The 20,069-nt window shown below is 43.6% G+C and overlaps 2 protein-coding genes across 3 annotated transcripts in view; one reads left to right on the top strand and one right to left on the bottom strand.

Moving 5' to 3' along the window:
* The window catches only part of LOC114664777 (platelet endothelial cell adhesion molecule-like), a 41,857-nt gene extending 28,796 nt beyond the window's left edge, over positions 1 to 13,061 (top strand). The window contains exons 7-16 of the mRNA XM_028819037.2: positions 3,225 to 3,512; positions 3,601 to 3,879; positions 4,267 to 4,365; positions 4,460 to 4,490; positions 7,517 to 7,566; positions 7,682 to 7,735; positions 12,296 to 12,364; positions 12,451 to 12,504; positions 12,597 to 12,619; positions 12,910 to 13,061. Coding sequence (XP_028674870.2) covers positions 3,225 to 3,512; positions 3,601 to 3,879; positions 4,267 to 4,365; positions 4,460 to 4,490; positions 7,517 to 7,566; positions 7,682 to 7,735; positions 12,296 to 12,364; positions 12,451 to 12,504; positions 12,597 to 12,619; positions 12,910 to 12,963 — 1,001 coding nt within the window. The 3' untranslated portion in view covers positions 12,964 to 13,061. The remainder of the gene's footprint in view (positions 1 to 3,224; positions 3,513 to 3,600; positions 3,880 to 4,266; positions 4,366 to 4,459; positions 4,491 to 7,516; positions 7,567 to 7,681; positions 7,736 to 12,295; positions 12,365 to 12,450; positions 12,505 to 12,596; positions 12,620 to 12,909) is intronic.
* A 3,998-nt stretch (positions 13,062 to 17,059) lies between these two features.
* Positions 17,060 to 20,069, bottom strand: part of LOC114664776 (phosphoribosyl pyrophosphate synthase-associated protein 1) — a 63,471-nt gene continuing 60,461 nt past the window's right edge. For both annotated transcript variants that reach the window (XM_028819036.2, XM_051936246.1), the window contains exon 10: positions 17,060 to 17,809. In XM_028819036.2, the coding sequence (XP_028674869.1) occupies positions 17,651 to 17,809 (159 nt within the window). In that variant the 3' untranslated portion in view covers positions 17,060 to 17,650. The remainder of the gene's footprint in view (positions 17,810 to 20,069) is intronic.

The raw sequence follows: 20,069 nt of genomic DNA, 5'->3' as shown, positions 1-20,069 counted from the left end.
GTGGGCAACCCCTTAGCCTGGTCCAGCCACTCGGGTCCCCAGCAATGAGGATCTTATGAGCTGGATCACCCTCGGGGAAATGCGCCACATGGCCGTAGTGGTGTAACTGACGCTCCCTCACAGTGCAGGTAATGTGCCTCATTTGGGACTCCATGAGCAACCGCTCATTCGACACAAAGTCAAACCAACGGTACCCAAGGATTTTCTGGAGAGACGCAGTACCAAAGGAGTCCAGTCTTCATCTCAGGTCACTGGATAGCATCCATGTCTCGCAACCATATAGCAAGACAGGAAGCACCAGGACTCTAAAGACTTGGACCTTCATCCTTTTGCATAGATATTGGGAGCACCACACACCCCTTTCCAGCGACCTCATGACCCCCCCATGCCCTCCCAATCCATCTACTGACTTCATAGGGAGAGTCACCAGAGACATGAATGTTACTGCCAAGGTAAGTAAACCTCTTCAACGAAGTCAACACTCTCTCGCAGACAGACACACTGCTGATGGCCGTGCCCAAGAGGTCATTAAAGGCCTGGATCTTGGTTTTTATCAGGACACTGGCAAACCCAGACACTCATACTCCTCCCTCAGTCTTTCAAGCACCCTGATTACAGCCTCCATTGACTCCACGAAGATCACAGCATCATCAGCAAAGTCAAGATCTGTGAATCTTTCTTCACCAACAGATGCCCCACAACCTTGCCCAACACCCAGTCCATACAAGCATTGAACAGAGTAGGAGCAGAACACACCCCTGACGAACCCCAGAATCAACTGGGAAAATCACAGAGGTTCTGCCTCCACTCTTCACAGCACTCACAGTACCAGTGTACAGGCCGGTCATGATATCCAGCAACCTCGAGGGGATCCCGCAAACCCTCAGGATGTCCCACAGGGCAGCTCGATCAACTGAGTCAATTTGTGATCGAAGTACATAAAAACAATGAATTGCCGTATCATGACTGATGCCGTGCTGCTCATTCTATTTTTTTACGTTTTGTCGAACTCTCCAAACTGTCCATGCTGATGCTTTTCACTTTTTCTTCTATCAGAAAAATAGAAACATCTTCTAATTAGTAATAAAACTTTCATTATTATTTCATAGAGGAGACTCTCCTATGGTCAAAGTACAGCAGGTGAAGATGGGTTATAACACAAGTGTTCAAGGCAGGATGTGCATAGGAAACAAGTAGTGCCTGGCCCAAGTATACAAAGAGGGAAGGATAGGATGGGAGTTGTGCACACAAGGAGAGGAGGAGATGCAGCTGGTGGATAAATTGGGGCAGAGGTGTGGTATGAGTAGAGCAGGAGAGGATTGTGTGTGTCCTAAAGCCACAGAATATCAAGGAGATATATCCATTGGGGACAAGGAGGACATGTCATGTGACTCAAGTGAAGGAGGTGAAGCCTGACAGCAGATGTTGGGGTGACTGGAGACAATAGGGATGAGATGCATCCTGAATGAATGAGGATGAGATGTGATGTGACCTGAGTGTTCAGGTTTTGTGAGTGAGACTAGTCTAGGCTACCCTCCCGTACTTTGAGTCCTACTTCTTGGGCAGATACTACCTACCCTGTGTTCTGGCTTGGAGAGATGTCAAGGGTGCACCAGGCAAGTGTGGGAGTGCACCAGGGAACACTGTTGGGCCCTCTCCTCTTTTCGCTGTACATCTTCTCACTGGGCCCTATCATCCAGTTCTTTGGTTTTTGTTATCTGTGTTAGGTTGATATGCAGATGTATCTATCGTTCTTTCCAGAGGACCACATGGTATCAGCTAGAATCTTTGTCTCACTGATATTGTAACCTGGATGTAGGGCCACCATCTCCAGTTCATCCTGGCAAAGGCAACCCTTCTTGCTATCCCAGCTCATCAGTCTCTTCAGCTCTTCATCTCTGTTCAAGTTCACACCTGCCAACTCTGTACTCAACCTTGGGGTGGTAATCACTGAGCACCTTGCTGTGGTCTCTCAGTGTTGCGAATTCACCCTGAACAAGATCTGCAATCTGACTGAGTATTCCTAGTGCAGGCTTTATCTTGTCACAGCTGAACTACTGCAACTCGGTGCTGGCAGGACCACCGGCATGTGCCTCCAAGCCGTTGCAGGCGATTCAAAATACAGCAGCCCGTCTTATATTTAACTAGCCAAGGCGGGCACACATCACTGATCTTTTCAGATCACTACATTGGCTTCCTGTAGCAGCACGTATTAAGTTCAAATCCTTGATGCTTGCCTACAGAGTAGTCAACGGGTCAGCATCTATATATATGAAGACACTTGTGAGGTCCTACACTCCTTCTTGAACACTCAGGTCTGGTGATATCACCTCTTTCATGTTGGTGGAATGAGCTACCCACCCATTTGAAATTCTGACTCCCTCATTGTATTCAAGAAGCTTTTCAAAACCCTTGGTTGGTGAATTCCTGAAATTAGCTGTTGGGTTTTTGCAACTGAGGAACTGCTTGCATTTTGTTCTAAACTCTTGACTTGTGACAGTCAATTTTGTACCCATGTCCTGTAATACTTCTTCCCAAACTGTCCCACAGACTGATGTTACTCGATTACGTTGTCATGTTTCGTAAGTTGCTCTGGATAAAAGCGTCTTCTAAGCAAATAAATATAAATGTAAGTATAGTCTGAATAATAAAAGGCAGTGGAGTAGATAGTTTGAAGCCTCGCTGAACTGGGGGGGTGAAGGGGCTAGCCTGCATGAACAAAGGCCCAGAACATATCTCCACTTGTTAAAAAGAAGCACTGATGATCATGACATCATGTCCATTTTCTTAATCTTGGTCTCCCTCTAAAACCTGTAATTGCAGTTCAGCAGAAGTAGAATGCGCCATTCTGATTTCTCACTCTCCTGAAAATAAGAAGGTTCTGCCAAGCTGTTTGTTTAAGCGAGAACAATGAAGGGTTTGAGAGGTTTATGTGGAAAAACAGGAAAAGGAAATGGCCTGAATAGAAAGATGGCAACTGAAAGCAGCTCTGTGGAGAGTGTGTGTGTGTGTTAATATATAGAACGAATGGACAAGTTGACAAGTGGGGGTGGCATGCATGAAGAAGGCAGTGACTGAGAATGGTATGTGTAAATAATCAAGTATAGAGGAGGAGGAGGAGAGAGGTGGGAGTGTGAAAACGAGTGGGAGATGTGAAGACGGAGGGGGTTAAAAGTCCATTACATGCTGCCCTGTGTTTTTTTTTTTTTTCTCGCTTGTTTCAGTCCTAGTCACCAAACCAAAGATCCAGATCCTTGAATCCTCGGAGGTGATTGCTGGTCACAAAGTTCACATGAAGTGTCTATCGGACAGAGGTTCTCCTCCAGTCATGTACACACTGATGAGGAACAAGGACGTCATCTCCAGACTGACAGTGATGACGGATAAGATGCCAGCTATGTTTAATGTCACAGTGCTGAATGAAACACTGGCTGGACTTTATTGGTGTGAGGCGGCAAACCGAGGGGGCAGTCATGTGGTCTCTGGCTCGGGGGTAAACCTGACGGTGATAGGTGAGCATGTAGTTGCCCACAGGCTCCTTAGCAGTGCTCGATGGCACACTCTCATTTTTAATTTTATTTGGTTTTTCTCTTTGCCCAGTTCCAGTGACCAAACCAATTCTGACCATCATCTCCGGGAACAGCGTTGCAGAGGGAAGTGGAGTCACTCTAATGTGTCAAGTCGAGAAAGGCACACCACCCTTTACCTTCCGCTGGTTCCGAAATGGAGAGAGAAGCGCGTTCTACTCAAATACAACAGATAAACAATTTGGAGTTTATGAGAACAAATCTGTAGGAAAACAGCACGGTGGCAAATACTTCTGTCAAGTGACCAACAGAGCCAACAAAACAATGGACAGCAGAGTATTGATGATCACAGGTAGGAAACGCAGAAAGGTAATGGTGGCTCACACTCTGGTGTTGGCATTTAAGGAGTGGCTTTGGGGGTACAAGGATTCAAGTGCAGGCCAGGATCAGGGCCTTTGTTGTGCTTTGGGTTATCTGATTGAAAGCAGGGCACCTGGTGGCAACCATTGTGTAGCTACACATGACAGGTATTGGTCTGCTCTGTCCACCTCAATCCCATCACTGCATCAGTGTGCAGAGAAATGACGGTGGTGGTGGTGGTGCTGCTGCTGCGAGAAGTCCAATCTCATTCTGGTGGATGGTAACAGTTTCTGTTTTCAGTTAAGCTCTATTCAGAGGGATAGGGTGCCTTGCACCCATTTGAGACATCTTGACATATCTGGAATTTTTCCTTTCCCAGTGACAATGAACATCTGGAAGCACATAATCATCGGCCTTTGCGTTGTGATTCTCTTGTTGCTTGTTTTGTTTTACATCATCAAGTCCAAATGTCCACCAGGTGAGTATTCCATTGTTGTTGTGCCTTCTGGTCTTACAGTTCCTTTCAGCCGTGACTGACCTTCTAGTCTTGATTTATTTTTTGTTTTTGGTAGCCAAAAGAGCAAAGAATGCAGACCCAGACAGGTGAGTTGGACTTCCTGACCTTTATTTTGTTCAGCAATGGACAGCAACTTTTTCTTTCAGCTGCTCCCATTAGGGGTTGCCGCAGCAGATCATCTGTTTCCATATCTTCCTGTCCTCGTCATCTTGCTGTGTCACACCCACCACCTGCAGGTCTTCTCTCACCACATCCATAAATCTTCTCTTAGGCCTTCCTCTTTTCTTCTTACCTGGCGGCTTCATCCTTTTCCCGATATAGCCAGCATCTCTCCTCTGCACATGTCCACACAATGCAATCTCGCCTCTGATTTTGTCTCCCAACTGTCCAACTTGAGCTGACCCTCTAATGTACTCATTTCTAATCCTGTCCATCCTCATCACACCCAATGCAAATCTTAGCATCTTTAACTCTGCCACCTCCAGCTCTGTCTCCTTTTTTTGGTCAGTGCCACCGTCTCCAACCCATATACAGTGCATCAGGAAAGTATTCACAGCGCATCACTTTTTCCACATTTTGTTATGTTACAGCCTTATTCCAAAATGGATTAAATTCATTTTTTTCCTCAGAATTCTACACACAACACCCCATAATGACGTGAAAAAAGTTTGAGATTTTTGCAAATTTATTAAAAATAAAAAAACTGAGAAATCACATGTACATAAGTATTCACAGCCTTTGCTCAATACTTTGTCGATGCACCTTTGGCAGCAATTACAGCCTCAAGTCTTGTTGAATATGATGCCACAAGCTTGGCACACCTATCCTTGGCCAGTTTCGTCCATTCCTCTTTGCAGCACCTCTCAAGCTCCATCAGGTTGGATGGGAAGCGTCGGTGCACAGCCATTTTAAGATCTCTCCAGAGATGTTCAATAGGATTCAAGTCTGAGCTCTGGCTGGGCCACTCAAGGACATTCACAGAGTTGTCCTGAAGCCACTCCTTTGATATCTTGGCTGTGTGCTTAGGGTCGTTGTCCTGCTGAAAGATGAACCATCGCCCCAGTCTGAGGTCAAGAGTGCTCTGGAGCAGGTTTTCATCCAGGATGTCTCTGTACATTGCTGCAGTCATCTTTCCCTTTATCCTGACTAGTCTCCCAGTCCCTGCCGCTGAAAAACATCTCCACAGCATGATGGTGCCATCAATATGCTTCACTGTAGGGATGGTGCCAGGTTTCCCCCAAATGTGACGCCTGGCATTCACACCAAAGAGTTCAATCTTTGTCTCATCAGACCAGAGAATTTTCTTTCTCATGGTCTGACAATCCTTCAGGTGCCTTTTGGCAAACTCCAGGCAGGCTGCCCTGTGCCTTTTACTAAGGAGTGGCTTCCATCTGGCCACTCTACCATACAGGCCTGATTGGTGGATTGCTGCAGAGATGGTTGTCCTTCTGGACGGTTCTCCTCTCTCCACAGAGGACCTCTGACAGAGTGACCATCGGGTTCTTGGTCACCTCCCTGACTAAGGCCCTTCTCCCCCAATCGCTCAGTTTAGATGGCCGGTCAGCTCTAGGAAGAGTCCTGGTGGTTTCGAACTTCTTCCACTTACGGATGATGGAGGCCACTGTGCTCATTGGGACCTTCAAAGCAGCAGAAATCTTTCTGTAATCTTCCCCAGATTTGTGCCTCGTGACAATCCTGTCTCGGAGGTCTACAGACAATTCCTTTGACTTCATGCTTGGTTTGTGCTCTGACATGAACTGTCAACTGTGGGACCTTATATAGACAGGTGTGTGCCTTTCCAAATCATGTCCAACCAACTGAATTTACCACAGGTGGACTCCAATTAAGCTGCAGAAACATCTCAAGGATGATCAGGGGAAACAGGATGCTTTTTGAGCTTCACGGCAAAGGCTGTGAATACTTATGTACATGTGCTTTCTCAATTTTTTTATTTTTAATAAATTAGCAAAAACCTCAAGTAAACTTTTTTCACGTTGTCATTATGGGGTGATGTGTGTAGAATTCTGAGGGAAAAAAATGAATTTAATCCATTTTGGAATAAGGCTGTAACATAACAAAATGTGGAAAGAGTGATGCGCTGTGAATACTTTCCGGATGCACTGTAACATAGCTGGTCTCACTATCGTCCTGTAGACCTTCCCTTTCACTCTTGCTGATACCCATCTGTTACAAATCACTCCTAACACTCTTCTCTACCCATTCCACCCTGCCTGCACTCTTCTTCACCTCTCTTCCACAATCCCCGTTACTCTGTACTGTTGATCCCAAGTATTTAAACTCATCCACCTTCATCAGCTCTACTCCCTGCATCCTCACCATACCACTGACCTCCCTCTCATTCACACACATGTATTCCGTTTTGTTCCTACTGACCTTCATTCCTCTCATCTTTAGAGCATATCTTCAATTCTCCAGGGTCTCCTCAACCTGCTCCCTACTCTCATTACAGATCACAATGCCATCTACAAACCTCATAATCCATGGGGACTAATCTTCTCTGTCAACCTGCCCATCACCACTGGAAGTAAGAAAGGCCTCAGAGCCGATCCCTGATGTAATCCCACCTCCAACTTGAATGCATCCATCACTCCTACTGCAGACATCACCACTGTCACACTTCCCTCGTACATAACCTGTACAACTCTTACATACAGGGTGGTCCAGATCTAATTATGCAACTGTTTGATTGACAACCATCTCCCCACCATTTTGGGATGCAGGGCAGGTGCTGCCATCAGCAACAAAAGAATTTTAAGCGAAATCTCTATTTGCAGGGCAGGTGCTGTGAATTCTCTACTTAAGTTATAGCGTAATGAAAATTGCATAATTAGATCTGGACCACCCTATACTTCTCTGCCACTCCCAACTTCTTCATACAATACCACAACTCCTCTCGAGGCACCCTGTCATATGCTTTCTCCAGATCCACAACGGCGCAAAGCAACTCCTTTTGGCGTTCTCTATACTTCTCCATCAACAATCATCAATTAGCAATGGACAACACACATCACACACACACAAAAAAAAGAAAAACTTGAAGCAGCACTACTCCTCTTGAACACTGACCACAACATGTGTGTTTTGTCCTTAGGAATGCCCTGTCCACATTGAAACATGAGGAGCCACCACAGGAGTCAGACGGTAAGAGTTGTACGCAATATGTGGACTATAGCGGTGGTGACAATGCATTTAGTCATTGCCTGGTCTTTATCTGCTCTTGTTATCCAAGTAACATATGAACATGGTGTATCTGCAGGCACCGGGTACCCAGGAGAAGAGTCCAACGTGAGAGTCTCCTGTCACGCACCAGGTAATACAGGGTGCCATTGCCTTCATCACAAAACTGGGGGTGGGGGGACCCCGACAGTATGGAAGCATTTACACTCTGGCCCTCATGCAGGCTGATCTGGGTATGTATGTTCAAAAGTGTGAGGGGTTCATATGACCATATGTGCGTGTACTGAGGCCAAATATGTAATCATATATAGAGATTTAATATACATACAGTCAAGTCCATTAAGTATTTGGACAGTGATAGTTTTCATGCATTTGGCTCTGCACACCACCGCAGTGGATTTGAAACAAAGCAATTAAGATATGATTGAAGTGTAGACTTTCACCTTTAATGCAAGGGGTTTAATAAAAATATTGTATGAGCTGTTTAGAAAAGACATTTTTATACATGGCCCCCCCTATTTTCAGGGGATGCAAAGTATTTGGGCAAACTAACATAATCATAAATATAATGATCATGCTCAATATTTGGTTGAAAATCCTTTAGTCAATGACTGCCTGAAGTGCTGGGTTTCCACCCTAGTGATGCTTTGCCAGGCCTTCACCGCAGTTGTCTTCAGGTGCTGCTGGTCTGTTGGACTTTAAGCAATCAGTTTTGTCTTTAGTAAGTGAAATGCATGTCCAGTTGGGTTGAAGTCAGTTGACCGACTTCGACATTGAAGAATATGCCACTTCTTTTCCTCACAGTATGTTTTGGCTCATTGTCCATCTGTACTGTGAAGTGTCATTCTTATCAGTTTTGCAGCATTTGTCTGAATCTGAGCAGACAGTACAGCCCTGTACACTTCAGAATTCATCCTGCTACTTCAGCCAGCAGTCATATCATCAATAAACTCCAGTGACCCTCTTCCACTGGCAGTCATGCATCCTCATGCTATAGGATCTGCCTCCACCATGTTTCACAGATGATGTGGTATTTATCGGATCATGAGACATTTCTTCTCTTCTCCATACTCTTCTCTTCCCATCATTCTGGTATACATTGATCTTAGTTTCCTTTGTCCTAAAGAAAATTGTTCCAGAACTGGACAGGCTTTAAAAAATATTTTTTGGCAAAGTCTAATCTTTCCTTCCTATGCTTGAGGTTCACTAGTGGTATGCACTTTGTGGTAAACCCTCCCATCTTTACTTTCATGAGGTCTTCTCCTGATTGTAGACTTTGGCAAAGATAGGTCTACCACCTGGAGAGTGTTGTTGATTTAGCTAAATGTTGTGAAGGGGTTCTTCTCCACCAAGGACAGAATTATGTGACCATGCAGCACAGTTGTCGTCTGTGGGTTGTCCAGACCTTCTGGTGTTACTGAGCTCACCAGTGTGTTTCTTCTTTTTAAGAATATACCAGATGGTTGATTTGACCACTCCTGGTGTTTCTTCTATCTCTCTAAAGGGTTTGTTTTGTTTTCTCTGCCTAATGATGGCCTGTTTTTACTTGCACAGACAGCTCTTTGGACCTCATATTGGGAGTTCAGTGACAGCTTCCAAATGCAAATTCCACACTTGGAATCAACTCCAGACCTTGTTCCTGCTTAATAGTTAAATGAAATAATGAAGGACCTGCTCACACCTGACTATGAAACAGCATGTTAGTCAAATGTCAATACAGTAATCCCTCGCAATTTCGAGCTTCGACTTTCACAGCTTCACTCTATCGCGGATTTTATATGTAAGCATATTTAAATATATATCGTGGATTTTTCGCTGGTTCGTGGGTTTCAGTGGACAATGGGTCTTTTAATTTCTGGTACACGCTTCCTCAGTTGGTTTGCTCAGTTGATTTCATACAAGGGACGCTATTGGCAGATGGCTGAGAAGCTACCCAATCAGAGCACGTATTACGTATTAAATAAAACTCCTCAAATATATCGTGAGCACGGGGGCTGTTTGCACCCCTAGAGGATACGGCCGCTCCTCAAAAAACGCTGAAAGACCACCTTCACATTGCTCCCATCCTTGCTGGGCTTACTTGTGGTTGCTTTGTTGTGCGATATGCTTCCCGCACGGTGCTTCGCATACTTAAAAGCTCGAACAGCACCCATCGGTTTTTGATTGTTTGCTTTTTCTCTCTCTGACATTCTCAGCTCCTGATACGCACTCCTTTGAAGAGGAAGATATGTTTGCACTCTTTTAATTGTGAGACGGAACTCTCATCTCTGTCTTGTCATGGAGCACATTTAAGCTTTTGAAAAAGAGGCAAATGTTTGTTTGCAGTGTTTGAATAACGTTCCAGTCTCTCTACAACCTCCTGTGTTTCTGTGCAAATCTGTCACCCAAGCATGACAATATAAAAAGAACCATATAAAGATATATGGTTTCTACTTTGCAGATTTTCACCTTTCGCGGGGGGGTTCTGGAATGCAATCCCCGCGCTCGAGGAGGGATCACTGTATACTTTTGAGCCCCTGAAAATGGTGGGGCTATGCAGACAAATGACTCATATACTTTTGATAAACCCCTTAAAATTAAAGCTGAAAGTCTACACTTCACTCACATAAATGATCACTTTGCTTCAAATCTGTTGGAGTGGGGTACAGAGCCAAACTTATGAAAACTGTGTCACTAACCCAATACTTATCAACCTGACTGTGCATGCATGGACCCAAAAGATCATCACCCTTCCACTATTTAAAAAACAATTTTCTTTGTGACAAGTTGAAATTGACAAAAGTGATTGGCGTCCACCGTTCTCTATTCCATAGAGCAGACACATTGCTTTTGATTTAGGACTTAACATATTATTTTTAGAAAGCAGCGATTGAAAACTGCATGGAGAAAATTATTCCAATCTAATGTTTTCTGAGGAAATAACCGCAATCGAGCACTTTCTGTAGCTTTGAATGAGACTTCTACCCTTTTCAACTGGCAACTCTTCCTGAGCAGACTGCTTCAGTTCTCATAGGTTTGGTTGGTTCCTTCTCTCGACTGCAACTTTCAGCTCTTAGATGTTCAACTGACCTTAGAAGATTGAGACGTCGGAACATTCCAGTGTTTTCTTTTGAACCATCCTTGCTCTGACATAGATGTATGGTTTGGTTCATTATCCTGCTGGAGGACCCATAACTTGTGATGGAGACGGCTTTCTGACACTGGCCAATATCTTCTGCTCCAGAATGCCCTGATAATCTTCTGATTTCATTCTGCCCTGCTCAGATTCAAGGCACCCACTGCCATAGCATTAATGAGCATCCTCCATGTTATTGTTCTTTGTAAGCGACTTTTATTTTTTCTTTGTAAGCATTGATCTGTCATTTGAGGGAAAAAAAAACAAAAAAACGATTCCACACAAAAATGCACTTCAGCAAAATCCAGTTGGGTATTTTCTGGAGTTTTTCTGAAATGGGGTCTCCTAACATGGAGCCCACTTTCATTCAGTGACGAATGGTTTGACTTTAAACTGTTGTATATGACTTTGGAGGTCAGCCTGAATCTGTCTTGATGTTGTTTTTGATTCTTTCTCCTCCGTTCAAACTATACTTGGGAACTCAGTCACACAGCCAAGCAGAAGGGTTAAGTGCAAGCAATCCAGTCACAGAAACCTATAAATAACGTGTCAGTTTAGTTTTCGTCTAGTCATCTGCTATTGATATGTAGAAGCACTGTGATCGGGTGGTGCAGTGGCCAGTAATCATACCACGAAACTTCAGGGGCGCTCTTTGGGGATGTAAAAAGGGGGAAGAATCCGATTTGCTTCTTGGCACATGAAGGGCAAAACATTTACAACAACATAAGAAAATGATCACGATTGGTGGCTTTTCTGGTCAGTTTCATGACAGCTCATATATGGGATTAGGCTTTAAGAACATTTAAAAAAATGACTTCATTATAGTTTATAATGAATATATAACATTTTGTAAGTAATGAGTAACGTTCCCTGCTCTGCTCGGGAGACACAGGCTCCATACTTATTTCCGGATGCATAGCGGCAAATGAAGACATTTAACTTTTTTTTTTTTTTTTTGCACAGCTTAATGACGTCGGGAGTGTTTTTTGCCAAGAGAGAACTCCATAGGTGAACTCGCATGTGTAAAACGGGGGTTTTTAAGAGCCCAGGTTTCTGCCTTAACTCTGTTACGCACCTTATCCCGGTTTTGTGTGTGAATTTGAATGCATTGGAGTGATTGACTGATTTATAAGATGAAAGACACCACTGCTACTAATTAAGAGTAATTCCGTCTGCTTGCTCTATCGCTACAATCAAATTAGGTCTCTTAACTTATAAAGGGACCTAAAAATGTTGTTCGTACCACTTTCATGTTATATTTCTGATGATATAAATCAAAAGCAAAATGTCTGCTCAATGGAATGGTGGATACCAATTGCCGATGTCCATTTCAATTTATTTCATAGAAAACTGTGATTCTTCTTTAAACAGTGGAAGGATGCCAATATGTTTGGCTACATTGTGAAAGCAAGCACAAAGGGAAGAAGTGTGCATTTGTGCATCGGTTGTGTATACAAAGCATGTACAAGTTACGGTGTGAGTGTCTGTACATGAACGTGGTAACATTAATGTGTGTGTTCATCGCTACTATAAGCTCATGTATGTAGCTCACTGTTCTACTCTGCCCCACTGTTTCAGAAGTGGACTTTCCCTCCAACAATGGAGAATTCCCTCCACCAACGGATACCGAGCCCTGCCCTGACAGAGGTAATGTGGTACACTGCATCCCACCTCAGTCTCTGCCACTAGCTATGCAACCATGTGCAGACAGTTCTTCTAACTTGTCTTCACAGTTCCTCTGATGGCGACCAGACATGCATGCAGTGAGTTTAGACATTCGCTCAATGGTATGTAAAGAAATTCTAAGCACCACCATTATGTGAACACTGCGGTGGCCACCCTGGTCAGCTGTCTTCAACCTTATCTCATTATCTTTCAGGGGTTCCCGACAACATGAATGCTGTAAGTACCAACTGACCAGAAAGGCAAATCAGGAGATAAGCTGCAAGTGCTACTACCGCTTCACAATCTTCTATTTTTTAATCTCCTCTATCGTTTGTGCATGTCGAAAGGCAAAGGGGTTTGTATTAATAAGAAGAGTAAACACAAAAAACGGCGAAGTTCTCTCTATTACTAGTGACTTTTTTTAACCCGATATGGGAGATACGGTAATCTGCTCTGGCAGATGAATGGTACAATCACTTTATCACAGTGGTCAGTTTCAGTGGCTTTTACACTCGCTTTTGTTTCAGACATCTGTCGAATATGCTGAACTCCACCACCGCGGCATTGAGGCTGAACAGTAGAGGATGGATGCCAACTGCATTATGGTGGATGGATACCAGCTGAGGAGCATCACCTCCAGTCTATTTATTTGATATAGTAAATAAATTAATTGAACTAAGCTTGGGTGTCATTTGGTCACTTCTATGCAGTTCCTTTCTAGTACTGGGTACAGGGTTTTACTTCATAGGGGATGCCGACAATCACTTTGCAAATGGCTGTGTGGTCCAAACTGTTCTTTAACCACAGAAAGCAGCACCTCACCTTTTCAACAGTGGAGATCAGATTAGTAATGGCAGTCTACACACAGGTCTGCTTCTAGTCAAATGAGAGGTAAGGGCTCAGGATGCTGACATTTTGTCAGTTCTCATTACATTAATGAATAATAGCAGTGGCCTTCCCTCTCCACAGTGGTATGTTAGCAAGCTCCCAAGATGCAAACCAATTATTGCATTACACATCTACTGCTGGACAAAACAGGTATGTGAAAAAGTAAGTACACCCCATCCTTTTTTTCTATTTTGACATGTGGATATATCAAGATTTGATCTTCATTTAAACAGTATCTATTGATAAAGGTGATAACACCACCATGCCCCATTTACATTGTGTAGTCCATTGTATAATGTAAATAAACAAATGCAAATCTTGCATATGGAAAAAGCAAGTCCATTCCTACATCTATTACTACCTCAAATATCTAAAATTAAAATCATGTGCACCAGATCAGTTTCAAATGTTCAGCACATCATTAGAGAGGATCTTGTCTGAACCTTTTATTTAAACCACATTTAGTTTGGTTTGCTCCTTTTTGTGGAAGTGCATGCTATCACCATGCTTAGACTGAAAAAGCTCTCTCTGCCTTCAGCAAGAAGGTTATAGATGTCAATGAGCTTCAGCAGGGATATAAAAAGATTTCCAATCAATTGGAAACTAACCATTCCATCATCTCAAAGATCTATATTCAACTGGAGAAGATTTCAAACAACTGCCTGTTTGTCCAGTCCAGGCCAGGCCACCACAGCAAATTCAGCACAAGTGCAGCACACACGTTTCTGAAAGAAATCTCTTAAGAACTCCAGAAGTTCATCATGGGACCTACAGGTAGCTCTTGCAACTGTTGGTGTCAAAGAAAATGAACCTACCATTAGAAAGAAGATCCATCCATCCATCATCCAACCCGCTGAATCCGAACACAGGGGCACAGGGGTCTGCTGGAGCCAATCCCAGCCAATACAGGGCACAAGGCAGGAACCAATCCCGGGCAGGGTGCCAACCCACCGCAGGACACACACAAACAAACACACCCACACACCAAGCACACGCTAGGGCCAATTTAGAATCACCAATCCACCTAACCTGCATGTCTTTGGACTGTGGGAGGAAACCGGAGCGCCCGGAGGAAACCCACGCAGACACAGGGAGAACATGCAAACTCCACGCAGGGAGGACACGGGAAGCGAACGCAGGTCCCCAGGTCTCCGAACTGCGAGGCAGCAGCGCTATCCACTGCGCCACTGTGCCGCCCTAGAAAGAAGATGCACAAATTAAATCTACATGGAAGGTGTGCCAGGAGGAAACCTTTGCTGTCAGAAAGAAGATCAGGGCAAGAACTCATGAACACCTAAGCAAAGACCAGGACATATGGAACAACGTGATCTGACCAAACAAGGCCAAAATGGAGTTATTTGGCCAGAGTACCAAAAGTCATGTTTGGTGAAAACCAAAGACAGCATTTGATCAGTGCTGCATCTGGACCTGTGCAGCTCATCATCGTAGAAACCATTATGAATTCTTCATTGTACCTGACAGTTCCTGAGAATAATATGAGACCATCTAATAAAATACCAAAGCTCAACCGAAAGTGGATCTTGCAAAATGACTGATCTTAAACATTCTAGTAAATCCGACAAGGAATGGCTCAAAAGAAAGAATTGGAGAGTTCTGGAATGGCCAGGTTAAATCCTGGATTTGAATCACACCCAGTCTGGTGCGGATTTGAAGCATGCTGCGCATGCAAGACACTCCTCAAACAACACACACTTGAAAGAATTCCACATAGAGGGAAAAACTTTCCGTCACTGTTGGAGACTTCTAGACAGTTATAGGAAACATTTATTTGAGGGGGCAACATGAGCTATAAAAGCCAAGGTTGCGTTAAGTTTTTCCACAAACAGAACTGTTTCTGTTCATTTTTTGCTGAATATATTATTGCAAAGTTAAATTATCATTGGTTGTTTTTCATTTACACCCTCTCTGATCTAAAGATACTGTTTAACAATCAAAGCCTGATATGCCCACATACAGCGCATCACTTTTTCCACATTTTGTTATGTTACAGCCTTATTCCAAAATGGATTAAATTCATTTTTTCCTCAGAATTCTACACGCAACACCCCATAATGACAACGTGAAAAAAGTTTACTTGAGGTTTTTGCAAATTTATTAAAAATAAAAAAACTGAGAAAGCACATGTACATAAGTATTCACAGCCTTTGCTCAATACTTTGTCGATGCACCTTTGGCAGCAATTACAGCCTCAAGTCTTGTTGAATATGATGCCACAAGCTTGGCACACCTATCCTTGGCCAGTTTCGCCCATTCCTCTTTGCAGCACCTCTCAAGCTCCATCACGTTGGATGGGAAGCGTCGGTGCACAGCCATTTTAAGATCTCTCCAGAGATGTTCAATCAGATTCAAGTCTGGGCTCTGGCTGGGCCACTCAAGGACATTCACAGAGTTGTCCTGAAGCCACTCCTTTGATATCTTGGCTGTGTGCTTAGGGTTGTTGTCCTGCTGAAAGATGAACCGTCGCCCCAGTCTGAGGTCAAGAGCGCTCTGGAGCAGGTTTTCATCCAGGATGTCTCTGTACATTGCTGCAGTCATCTTTCCCTTTATCCTGACTAGACTCCCAGTTCCTGCCGCTGAAAAACATCCCCAGAGCATGATGCTGCCACCATCATGCTTCACTGTAGGGATGGTGCCTGGTTTCCTCCAAACGTGACACCTGGCATTCACACCAAACAGTTCAATCTTTGTCTCATCAGACCAGAGAATTTTCTTTCTCATGGTCCGAGAGTCCTTCAGGTGCCTTTTGGCAAACTCCATGTGAGCTGCCATGTGCCTTTTACTAAGGAGTGGCTTCCGTCTGGCCACTCTACCATACAGGCCTGATTGGTGGATTGCTGCAGAGATGGTTGTCCTTCTGGAAGGTTCTCTCTCCACAGAGGACCTCTGGAGCTCTGACAGAGTGACCATTGGGTTCTTGGTCACCTCCCTGACTAAGGCCCTTCTCCCCCGATCGCTCAGTTTAGATGGCCGGCCAGCTCTAGGAAGAGTCCTGGTGGCTTCGAACTTCTTCCACTTACAGATGATGGAGGCCACTGTGCTCACTGGGACCTTCAAAGCAGCAGAAATTTTTCTGTAACCTTCCCCAGATTTGTGCCTCGAGACAATCCTGTCTCAGAGGTCTACAGACAGTTCCTTTGACTTCATGCTTGGTTTGTGCTCTGACATGAACTGTCAATTGTGGGACCTTATATAGACAGGTGTGTGCCTTTCCAAATCATGTCCAGTCAACTGAAATTTACCACAGGTGGACTCCAATTAAGCTGCAGAAACATCTCAAGGATGATCAGGGGAAACAGGATGCACCTGAGCTCAATTTTGAGCTTCATGGCAAAGGCTGTGAATACTTATGTACATGTGCTTTCTCAGTTTTTTTATTTTTAATAAATTTGCAAAAACCTCAAGTAAACTTTTTTCACATTGTCATTATGGGGTGTTGTGTGTAGAATTCTGAGGAAAAAAATGAATTTAATCCATTTTGGAATAAGGCTGTAACATAACAAAATGTGGAAAAAGTGATGCGCTGTGAATACTTTCCGGATGCATTGTATGTCAAAAAAAGAAAAAACAAACATTTCCTGGGGTGTACTTTTACTTTTTCACAGATTAGTAATGCATTTCAAAGAGGACAGTCACATACATGTAAGGCCATCAAGGAAGCCGACTTACTGTTTCAGCTCTCCTGGCAGTCCTGTGCTTAAATCAACCTCTTAGTTGGACGATCAGCCACAAAACGCCCCATCCCAACTGGCATAGAAGATGAGATAGAGATCACAGAACAGGGTCTTTAATGAGGAAGGAAGTACAGGAGCAAATGGAAACAGCAGCAACCCCTCACCCCCTGTCCAAGGCATTCACTCAGAAAGCAGTTACATGGATGTAGTGTGTTTTTCAAATCTACTTCCATGAAAAATGATCCATTTTCAGGAAGGGGTGTTGTAGCGGGACCATAAAGCAGTACCAGAACCTAGCACTTATCTCCTCAAGACACCTTTGCTTACATTGAAGGTAATGCTTTCACACCTGGAAACAGAACTGAACCAATAAGGAGGGACTGTCAAGTTACCTGCTAGCAGAAGCAGAATTAATATACTATAGTTTTTACTGTGTATGACAGGTCTCTGAGGTCAGCACCCAACCATTTGCATTGTATCACTCAGTGGTGCTTCCACGCAAGTCCTGCATGTGTCGCATCAGTGGGTACATGGTAAGTGAAGGGGTGCTGAGCAAAGCAGCTGGGCAAGATACATGTGTCCCCTTCTCACCCGCAAGCTAAATTCCCTCAGATATGTACTAGAACTCTCTTCTTAACCACTGCCTAAATGTCCTTGTTAATGCTGAGCAGACAACTTTCACCCTATACTAGTCGTCCACTGTGATATTACGAAAGAGGTATGCCATAGATTCTCCATTATGGATCCTCCGGATGGCTTCTGCCAAAATCATGCTGACATCCACGGTTTTGATTTTGGGACACTGAAGTTTCTGGATCTCATGAGGGATGGTGTTGGTCACAACAACCTAGAGAGAGAAAATGGAAATTTTAGGTGAAATGCAGTATATTTTGCTGATATGTTCATTTGTAGCTTTTGGACTATAGCATACAGTAGGATATCTGCCATGAAATGCTGCCCTCTACAGAAGATCTATACGCAAGATTAAAATTCTTGAAAACTAAATAAACAAAGTAAAGCTGGGTGAAAACAGACCAACCAAATATAAAAGCACCTAAGTAGAGAAGAACCTCAAAGCAACTCTGCTGCATCTGGACCTGTGCAGCTCATCATTGTAGAAACCATTATGAATTCTTCATTGTACCTGATGAACTTGATGAACTCATAATAAAGTCATATATTAAAACGGATGCTCTTATACACACAATATTGTTGGTGGCTGTGCTGTCTGTCAGCACTTAACATTTGATCAGTTCTTAAAGTATGTGCTTTGACTTTATGGTTTTACATTCTAACAGTTACAGATGTTCATTTATGTCTATAACATATCCCATATCTGGACATTTCTGTAATCTAAATTACTACTCTTGAAAATCCCATTGTAATGGCACTCATGAACACTCCACCATATAAATATTTATTGTGCATTCTCTGTGTGTTTGTTGGCAAAGGACGCCAAGTTATTATACTGACATAAAATTAGATTGCATCTCCTACTAATAATGAAGACATCATCAGGATTGCAAGTGTGGCCAACTTCACACAGCCATGCAGACATTACCATTGGCTTCTTTGGCAAAAACGGGTGCTTATTATTTAACAGATTAATCATTTAGTATTTGTAAGTCTGTAAATAGTGACAGATAGTAAATAGGTGACTCAGGCGCCGCCGAGAGTGGCAGCCTTTTCAGCAGCTCCGTGTACGACTATTTTTCTACTTATTTATTTTTTCTACTTTTATTTTTTCTCTTTTTTATTGATCACTTGTGAATTTCCCCTTGGGATTAATAAAGTATCTATCTATCTATCTAATAAAAATGTACTCTTTTGAAAGATTTTACTTGTATCACAGTGGATTTCATTTGGATTCTTTGAGAGAAAACCAATCTTTAATGTCAAAATGAAAACAGATCAATGCAAAGTGGACTAAATCACTATCTCCATCTATCTACATATCTATATACTGTATATAGATAATCTGTATTTATATAGATAGATATCTATCTATCTATATCAATCTAGCTAAATATATCTATTGTGGACACTGGCCCGGACACAGACAGGTGGACACCGATGGTTCAACCAACACATGTTTATTATACATAATTCTCTATTTACAAGTGCCACACAACCACAAAACTCCCCCAAAGTCCAGGCCTCACAATGCCACTCTTTCTCTGATCCGCCTCCACTCCTCTCTCATTCTCCCGACTCCAGCCATCGAATGGAGGGAGGTGGCCCCTTTTATACACACCCGGATGTGTTCCAGGTGCCTCCCGATTAGCTTCCGCTGGCACTCCCCAGTGTTGCAGAAGCACTGGCTGCGCACCCGGAAGCACTCCGGGTGTCCCTGGTCGTCTTCCCCCCAGCACTTACGGGTGTGGCGGAAGTGCTGAGGACCAGGGCTCTCCAGGCATAGGGGCGCCCCTGGTAGTGACCACGGGCCCCTATAGGGTTGAGCTTCCAAGCTCAGTTCCCGTGTTCCCCAAAGCCACCAGGGCGGTCGCCCCCTCGTGGTCTGGAGGAGGCGTAATCCCTCCTCCGGTCCTTCAGGTCATCCTGGCTGGGTGCCACCCCCAGCCGCTTGCCACACTATGTACTATATAATGCTAAGGGGTAGAACCCTGATCTTGGTCTCAATCAAAAGTATATAATGTAGTATGCGTTGGTCCACCTAAAAAGTGTCTAGCAGCTGCCTAAACAAAGTTATCAAGGTTTGTGTCTTTCCTATAGCAAACTGCGTAGGCAAACTGATTAATAAGATGACACAGCAAAAAGAAAAAGAGCAGCAACATCTGTGTAGTGTAAAGCAAATTGCAAAATCCATTTACACGATTGGAAAAAGAATGACAGCTGCAGCACCCACGGACTTTTAAGCACATTCGGTGCAGCAGCCTGCTGGTACATGACCTTGGAAAAGTAGAGTGAATGACTAAGTGACAAGGCTAACAGAAAAGCAGTGTCATGTGCTGAGCTTCTAACTGGCAGGCAGAAAAGTTTATTGTAATAAAAGCTTGTTTCTTTAAACCCATCTATTGGTAATCCCTCAATACACACTACATATATGTTCCGAATTCATAATAAAGTATAATTATTGTGTTTATTGA

Source organism: Erpetoichthys calabaricus, chromosome 14 (genome assembly GCF_900747795.2).
Source record: "Erpetoichthys calabaricus chromosome 14, fErpCal1.3, whole genome shotgun sequence".
Taxonomy (NCBI): Eukaryota; Metazoa; Chordata; class Cladistia; order Polypteriformes; family Polypteridae; genus Erpetoichthys; species Erpetoichthys calabaricus.
This window is presented reverse-complemented; position numbering and strand designations above follow the sequence as displayed.